The 8,751-nt window shown below is 39.3% G+C and overlaps 1 protein-coding gene across 1 annotated transcript; it reads left to right on the forward strand.

Moving 5' to 3' along the window:
- Positions 1–2,027: 2,027 nt before the first annotated feature.
- Positions 2,028–7,997, forward strand: LOC105048724 (probable plastid-lipid-associated protein 4, chloroplastic). Its single transcript, XM_010928146.4, has 6 exons — positions 2,028–2,474; positions 2,563–2,676; positions 3,072–3,170; positions 4,256–4,330; positions 6,349–6,416; positions 7,667–7,997. Exons 1-6 carry the CDS (start codon positions 2,157–2,159, stop codon positions 7,737–7,739), a joined length of 747 nt encoding a protein of 248 aa, XP_010926448.1. The 5' UTR covers positions 2,028–2,156; the 3' UTR covers positions 7,740–7,997.
- The last annotated feature ends 754 nt before the right edge of the window (positions 7,998–8,751 follow it).

Consider the following 8,751-nt stretch of genomic DNA (forward strand, 5'->3'; position numbering starts at 1 on the left):
GTAGCTGCTGGCTCTGCTTCTCTAGGCTTTATTTTTTATTGCTTTGGTTGCTGCTCATTACTTTTCTACCTTGGATGTGCTGAGTAATGACTTTTGGTTAAAGTTTTCTATGCATTGTTTAAAGTCCATACCATCCCTGAGTCAATAATACTTTATACAGTTTTCCCTCCTTTTGCCGTAAATGTATGTCACTGGTGATGTTTTGGGATTCTTAGCGTACAGCCAAATGTTTTCTGCTCTGTTATCTTGGGATTATAGTCCACGGATTTTTGATTTCATTATATTTATATTTTTATATTTTGAATCAATAAAATGATATACTTTCTATCCCCCCTCAAAAAATGCTTTGCCTCCTGAGTCCCCGTAGAATTTGTGTAAGACATGAAGAAGCGGGCAATTTGCTAGCGTGACTTGGGAGTAAGGAGCATATCATCAGTGATGTCCAGGAAAGAAAGGACTAGGGCTTGGGGGTAAGAAATCCACTGACCTCCAATGGAGGTCAGAAATCCTGGTGGTCAACGTTAGACGAGTAAATGATTTGCAGCAAGGCAATGGGACGATTTAACTGATTGTTCTGCATGGGTGAATTCATTAGTCCAAGGGTTAGATCTCATGTACAAGTCCAGCTCGGGTTCTTCTACTCCTGCTGCTGCAAATGCCATCCAGTTCTCCATGTCAGGTTGGAACATGCTTGTTTCTTTTGTGGATTCGTGGAGCTGAGTCCACAATCGCAACGAATGGCGATCCTTTGCAGTGTTGCTACTCGCAAACTCTGCGTCAAAATCTACGTTTGGAGCAGGAGATTGGATGGCCTGATGGTTTGTTACTTGATAATAACTGGATACTCTTCTTGGTTCTTGTGCTAAGAGTTTCTCGAGCACGGATCCTCTATAATGCATCATGGTTGCCGTCCATCATAGGATGGATGGTCAGCCAACAACGTACAAATGGACACGAATCTGCATGCATGCAGCACACACCGCAGAGGAGCTGATTTGAGGTTTCTCTACTCATTCGAGAAAACCTTCTACTAAGATACTATTCTTCCTTATTTCATGGGAAGGTTGGGCTCAAAAGGATTATCAGGAGGGACTAAACAAAGTCTTTGTTGTGAAGAACTTTCTGGTCAATTTCATGGACTTCCTCTACGAAACAATTGGCTCTTTTTGGCTTAAGGTCAATATATCAACTATTCCATTAGAAAAAAAGAGAGAGGATAGGATATGGCTTAGTCTTCCTGAGGAAGACGGGATTCGAATACAAACTACCTTGCGAGGGAAGCTATGACCAAGCACTTGGAGCTATCTTAGAAATATTCCCTGTACTTGGTAGTGTATCACCGTGGTCCTGCCCTGTTCTTGCTGCTCGATTGCCAGATTGAGGAAATCTTGTTTCTTAGTAAGACGTGAAGACCCGACATTTGGATTTATGAACTTGAAAAATGAGAACAGTTTGTTGCAAAAGATCATAGTCAAGTTTGCAATTGTGCCTCACTTTACACAAAAATTGCAGGAGGATTTGGATTGTATCTTTCACATGAAAAAATAATTAATTATTTTTTATGATATTAACTGTTGAATCGTGCGTTGCATATTATTTTATGTGTTGGAGGAGAAAGAGAAGCAGGATACTTTAAAATTTATGCAATATTTACCCACCATGGAAGAAGTTTAACTTTTTTTTTTTTTGGACAATCCGAACGTGATGAAGAAGGGAAGATTTGTCAAATTATTCTTGATGTCTTAATCAGTTGAATTATTCTCCAAGTTAAATTAATCAAGAATTATTGAATGATTCATGATCATTTTGATTTCCCTGTATTCAGAATTTATTCGTGGAAGGCTCATTGTTCTTTACCGAAAAAAAAAAAAACTCATTGTTGACAAGTTAGTGATTCGAGCAGTTGAAGGCCAATCTCTTTACGACACGTTAAACTTCTATCACCAAGTTAGTAATCCAATCACCAGCCGGTTAACCAACATCCAGCGGAGGACAAGCGGTTGAAGGTGCCGAAGCGAAGAGGCGTCTCGGAAAAGGTCGCGACAATCCCTTCCACCCGCCTTCTATCCCCCACCCCACTCCCCCAATGGGGCGATGAGCGTACTGCATCACAAACTTACCTCGGTCCACCCTCGCATTCTCTGCTCGCTTCCGCCATGGCGTTGGCTTCTTCTTTCCCTCCCTCCTCCCTCCCAGCCCTCCCTCACTCTCCCAGAAGCCTCCATCTCGTTTCTTCTCAGGTATCCTTCCCCTCGCCCAGAAAACCAGCGGGCACGGACGGCCTGTCGGTGGCCCCTTCTCCACTCCCCGACGAGGCCGCGCTGAGATGGAGGACCAGGGTCTCCTTCTTCCAGCCCTTTATCAAGAAGAAGGGCAAGAGCCGGGAGGCGCTCAAGGATGAGCTCTTTGAGGCGATCGCTCCTCTTGATCGCGGCGCTGAGGCCAGTCCCGAGGACCAAGAGAGGGTCGATCAGGTGCAACCTTTTTACCTTGTTGTAGACTTATAATGAAGTGCCATCTGTCAGCTTGCAACATCGTTCCATAATTCTTTCTATTAATCAGATTGCACGGGAACTGGAAGCAGTCAATTCAGTTAAAGAGCCACTCAAATCGGATTTGCTTAATGGAAAATGGGAGCTCCTATATACAACTTCAAGGTCAATTTTGCAAACTCAGGTGGCTTCTACCTCTCATTTGTGGTTTCAAATCTTATTTATGGCATCAGGACACTCTACCAGTAGAAACGGGCTTTAGTTACTCTTAATTTTGTTGTTCTTATTGATCGAGAGATCCTCTCCTCCTTGTCCAGAACTTCATGGATAGTTCCTCAGAAAGAAAAATCTGATGCTTTTTCTTTATCTTTTGTGAAACGACAGAGTGCATATCCTTTTCCTTTATCTGAACTATTTTTTACCTCATCGACTATTCCTGCACATTCACTTTATTAGAATTTTTGGTATCTTAAGATGCTGCGACTTCTGTCTTGCTTTTCTATGTTGAATACTTGCAAGTCATGATTGTGCTTTGTGAAGATGGATATTGTAAAGATTGATATTGCACTGACTTTGCAGAGGCCAAAATTTTTACGGCCAAATGGAAAGATCTACCAGGCCATCAATGTTGACACATTAAGAGCCCAGAATATGGAAACTTGGCCTTACTTCAACCAGGTTCTTCCTCCTGCAAACCATGCCTTCATGCAAATTCGTGCTTCCTTACTGAGCTGTCTATTATGAATTTCCATTTCCAAAGAATGGAAAAATGCAAAATAATGTATTTCATTTTTCTTGAGGATTTATGCGAAGGAAAAGATATTAAGGGATTGGAATTGTCATATGATTTTGTTTAGTTATTAGTACAAATTAGTTATTTAGTGCCCCTTTCATGGCATCAATGTGGTGTTGAATCAATAAGAAACTGTACAAGATGGCAATGAAACAAATTCCAAAATTTACACAAAAAATTATGTGGGTGAGAGAGGGGAAGAGGACAGTACAGTTACGTGTCTATTTGCATGTTTATGCTGGTTCATTGGATATTATTATAATAACCAAATTATGCTGCTTTGTTAAAGTTTAAATCAACTAGCCACATCAATAAAGGTATAAATTCATATATATCAAAGAAAAGTGGTAACCTGATTGTTATAATTACATAAACTGAAAGCATGTCAAGTGCATCATTATCATCATAGGATATCCTTATTATTGGCCCTAACGCTAGGCTTTTGTGATAAAATGTTTTCTAGTTTTACTGTGCATTCTTTCAGCTACTATTTTTTTTGAATAATTTCTAAAGGAGCTATGACTCTATAACAAAATATATATACTGTTTGACATGTGTACTTGGGCGTAAATGTTGCAGTGCATTTGCTGATAATTGCAACATGGGTATGACTAGCTCCAATATTTCTATTGATACAGTATCTACTCATATCTATTTACCCGTTCATTGTTTTTCTTAACATTAACATGTCTATGGGAGTCAGCACGTTCCAGCACTTTCAGAAATATTTAAGATCACATATGTTGCTTGTTTAATAGGTAGGTTCTGTGATAAAATTGTTATATTGAGGAAAAAGCAAATTAGGTGTCTGATCAGCACAACAGAAGTCGTGAAGTTAGTGCTGTTATGCACTCATTCTGTAAAATAAACTTCTGTTATCTCTACTTTTCTGAATTGTTCCAGCGTCCTCATAGCTTTGCACAAATGTTCCTCTGGAATGTACTCTTCAAATTCAGGGTTGCCCTTGCAGGTAACAGCCAACTTGGTGCCTCTCAATGCTCGAAGAGTAGCTGTCAGATTTGATACTTTCAAAATATTTGGTTTGGTAAGTGATATCTTCCCTTTTACAATAATATTCTTCTACCTATTTATTTCTGATCTGGGCCTTTTAATGTTGATGGCCATATTACTTTCATAGAGCAGGATCCAGGGACATATCTGTTCATACTTGGGATGTTTGCTAATGCATGGTTATGTTGTTTCAGATTAGACATGCCTTCAAAATGAACATGCTGCTAATATAGCTTCGAAGTCTTCCTTTTCACATGTCATTGTCTTCATGGTGACCTTTTAGGCATGAACCATATTGGTCTACTGAATCCTTTCTGTTTTGCCATTGTTTGGTTGCCTCGTCACCAGTCACATGGTTGAAATCCTTTTTCTCTAGTCTTTGTGCTTGCTAAATTTGCATTTTTTGTTAAAGATGGTTGATCAGGCCACAATCAAACCTGGATAAAAATTATGCACCAAATTCATCATGTTGTGGTTAACAAGTTGTGTTTGTCTTGAAAAATGGTGATGTCTCCTGCTATCTTTTGAACTCTGGACAAACACTTGAGGAGCCAGGGGCGGCAATCCCGCTTCCCTGCCCATCCCTGCAGAATTCCAATTTTGCTTTGTATTCAATAATAGACCATAGACTTGCCCACTGGATTTTGTTTTTCTAGTGTAGAATCTTCATGTTCCATGCTATATCTCTTATAAAGGAAAAGGAAAAAAAGAAATATTTCATCCAAGAGATGGCTTTGCACTACTCGATTATAGATGACTCCTGAACTTTTGGCTTATGTTTAGAATATATCTGAACCAAAAAAACCGCCAACTGATGTAGGTGTTTTCCTTACATTCAAGCAAGGTTCTATAGTTGATATACCTTTCCCACTCTGTCCACGTATTTTAGGAAATATGGGGTCTATTATTAACTGATAGAAATTTCAAGTTCCCAATTTTTTATCTCAAGGACAAGAAAAAAGAACATTTTAAGTGTTCACCAACACCCTTCCTGTCTAGGAATAAATCGTCTATTTTGGATTTGTGAAATCCTTGCCAAATAAGGATGACGAGTCTACATGGAAGGCAATAATGCGTTGTTATTTGTCTTTATTCTTTAGTTTATTTTCTTATTTTTTTGTGGGCAAGTTAGTGAAGGCTGGATTAATGTAAACATGCGAGTTTTCTTTGCTTATCTTCCTTGCTATTCAATTTATGTTATTACAGTATCTGATTCATTATTTTTTGATTTTTAAGGTTGTTTTTAACATTTATTCAGCAAATATTATTCGGGATATGTTTTGGTTGCCTCTAAAATTTGGGCTGATTATCTCATGCTATTTGTTAGAAAATGCAAAATACATTCTTGAAGAAGTCACTGTCTTTTTTTGATGGAAATAAAGAAGTTATTGTTATGATTCATAAAATGTAAGAAGGGGGAGAAAAAATTACTTGATAATTTATGTTAATTTTAGTAAAATAATGATAGCTTTACTGACAAATAGATGGAAGCGTTATAATACTCGAGTGCAAGGTATGCCATACCATACTGAATCGGATGATACAGGGTGTACATATGGGGGGCATACTGACACTCGATATGCCAAACTGGCCTCCGTAATGGGCATACTGATATAGTGATGGGGTGGCGTGGATGCTGGGCCTGGTGCCAAGATGGCGTACCTTGCATGAGTGGTAGTACGGGTTACAGGCTTATAGTAATTGTTTTTGAATGTCCTTGATATAGATAATAATTCTTCTGATATTGTTTTATTGTATGTCCTCCCCTCATTTAAATTCCTGGCTTTGCCATTGTGAGCAGACTTCTTTCATAATATTGTGAGCCAATTTCAGACACCATAATATTTCTTTCCCCAATATAAAAAGTTAGATATATATCCGTATGACTTGGCATCAAAGAATACTGTGTTGCCAAGTGTAGTCGCAAGAAAGAGACTAAGAATGATATGTCATCTCATTCTGATAGTGTTCTTTTGTTTAGTTCTGCAAATATGGCTTTATTAGAAACTTTAGTGGTGATGCTTTAATATTGCTGTTGCTATTTGCATACAGATACCTATAAAAGCACCTGGAAGAGGCCGTGGTGAATTAGAAATTACTTACTTAGATGAAGAGATTCGGTAAGTCTGTGCAGCATGTTACTGAATGTATTTCTCCTTTCTATATCTGATCTTGTTAAAGTTAGTACACATATTGGATTTTCCCACTATTGTCATGTTACTGAATGGATTTTCCCGTTTCTAGAAATAAAGATGCACTGTATACAAATTTGTTAATGCATGGCAAATTGCTGTTGTTATATCTCACACTTATGCACGTTCACTCGATGGTACATACCCACTTCATATATTATACGTAATCATGCATGGGGTGGTTTCTAGTAGCGAGAAAAATCATCAAGACATGGTTACAACATGCTTAAATTGTTCAAAAATCTATTTAGTCTGTTTATTTTGATTCTACCTATTTATAAACAGGTTATGCAGGTTGCATTAGGTTATATGTTTAATAAAGACGTCCGATTCAGTTTTAGATTTTGACCCATTTAATAAATGAGTCTGGTTTAGGTTGATAGATATTTAATTTGACCCATATGCAGCTAATACCACCCATTTGTCAAATAGGATACATCTCTCTCTCTCTCTCTCTCTCTCTCTCTCTCGTGCTTGTATTTGATTGGCGTTTAATTTTGGCTGTCATACAAACTTGGGGTATATCTAGTGCTGTATTACATCTAGGCCATCTAGTTGCTACCTCTAATTTTATTGGAGGGTCAAATGTACTTAACCTTACCCTGGCATGTGGAGAGGCTATTTCCTTTTTTTGATTCTATGATGCCTGGGTCACAATGGAGAAATCTTACTTTTATGTTAAGGCTTACCCGCAAAGGAGAGGAAAATACGGGAATAATTAATTGGAAGTACCAAAGATGCAATTCATAAGGTCGAAACCTATGAGGATTTTTATATCCATAATAATTTGAGAAGAATTAATAGCTCCACATGTACAATTTTTAGATTGACAGTTTTGAAGATTTTTGTGGTCATTGTACTATTCTTAAACAACAATTGAGCCTCACGTTATCTTATTTCATCGATTGTCCTCTGATGACTTTCCGTATTACGAGAAAGTATCTTATCAATTATTAGGATGATGCAGGTGGTTTATGATTGTTAGAGAGTTCCATGATTTGTCGGCTATCAAAGATAATCATTCAAGAATCAAAATAATTTATGGAACACTTAGAAACATCAGTTCTTTTTATAACCTCAAGTCCATTGATGCGTCACATGAGAGGTGCTATATCAAATTGGTTTCTACTGATGATGAAAGCACTGATTTTGCAAGGAATCTTTTTTCTGGTTTGCAGGATTTCCAGGGGTGACAAGGGGAACCTGTTCATATTGAAGATGGTTGATCCAACATACAGGGTCCCTGTCTGATGATGAAGTTCTGAATATGATTTAAATATCTTTCTGTGACCGATGTAAAGCTCCGCATTTGTCTCAAGAAACTTGTCCTCTGCTCTGCTGATATAATGTATGTAGCTGGAAAAGGCAGTATATAAATTTTTGGTCGTACATATCTTTTTGGCAGAAAATATGCTGAGCCATGTGGAGGCGATTCCTACGACCCTCATCTCATATTGAGTTTGTAACAAAGGTAGCAACTAATAAAAGGACAGCTTCATTTGGATCGCATGCTGTAATTATTTAGTTTGCTGCATGTGAATTACTCGTGGTGGAATAAAGTGCAAATGGTAGCTGCAGTCACTGCGTGATGGTAACTAGCAGGAGCGGCTCAACATCTTTGGAGGTCTAAAGCTAAAAACGAAGGCGGGATCGGGAAGGAGCCTTCTTCCGGACTTTGATTTTCGAAAAACGAAGACGGACCGACGGACCGTCGGCCCGGCGCACAATCGAGGCGGAGGGGGAGTGTCGAAAAACAAAAAAAAAAAGAAAAAATTTACCGGTGGAGACCGGAGGGTGGACCGGAACGCCGGAGGCGGAGGCTGGAGGGGGAGTGTCGAAAAACAAAAAAAAAATGAAGAAACTTACCGGTGGAGGCCGGGGGTGGACCGGGACGCCGGAGGCGGAGGCTGGATGTCTGGACCGGGACGTCGGAGGCGGGAGGCGGAGGCTGGACCGCGATGCCGGATGCGCACGAGCGGGGGACCTCCTGGGAGTGGGGGTCTAAGGCAAAGATTTCGGTGGTCTTACCCTTCAGCCGCCCTTGGTAACTAGTCAATCCTCTGCCGTGTCCAAAAGCAAGAAGATGCTACCCCACTTTTATAAGGAACCAATCTTCCCAACATTGGCGAAACAAGGACGTGAGAGCATGCATCAAGGTACGAGTTCTGTTAATGGTCCTGAGATACTTGGCTTGTCATATAAATTAAGGTATAATCCCGGTCATATCATATCAAAGCGTTGGAGATGATATCTGGAAGCTGGA

The sequence above is a fragment of the Elaeis guineensis genome, chromosome 7 (genome assembly GCF_000442705.2).
Source record: "Elaeis guineensis isolate ETL-2024a chromosome 7, EG11, whole genome shotgun sequence".
Classification (NCBI taxonomy): domain Eukaryota; kingdom Viridiplantae; phylum Streptophyta; class Magnoliopsida; order Arecales; family Arecaceae; genus Elaeis; species Elaeis guineensis.

What these genes read in the sequence shown, in the direction of transcription:
- LOC105048724 (XM_010928146.4), top strand. Translation starts at nt 2,157, where the DNA reads ATGGCGTTGGCTTCTTCTTTCCCTCCCTCCTCCCTCCCAGCCCTCCCT. An exon ending in CTTGGCCTTACTTCAACCAG is followed by an intron (nt 3,171 to 4,255) that starts GTTCTTCCTCCT and finishes TTGCCCTTGCAG; the next exon opens with GTAACAGCCAACTTGGTGCC. An exon ending in TACTTAGATGAAGAGATTCG is followed by an intron (nt 6,417 to 7,666) that starts GTAAGTCTGTGC and finishes TCTGGTTTGCAG; the next exon opens with GATTTCCAGGGGTGACAAGG.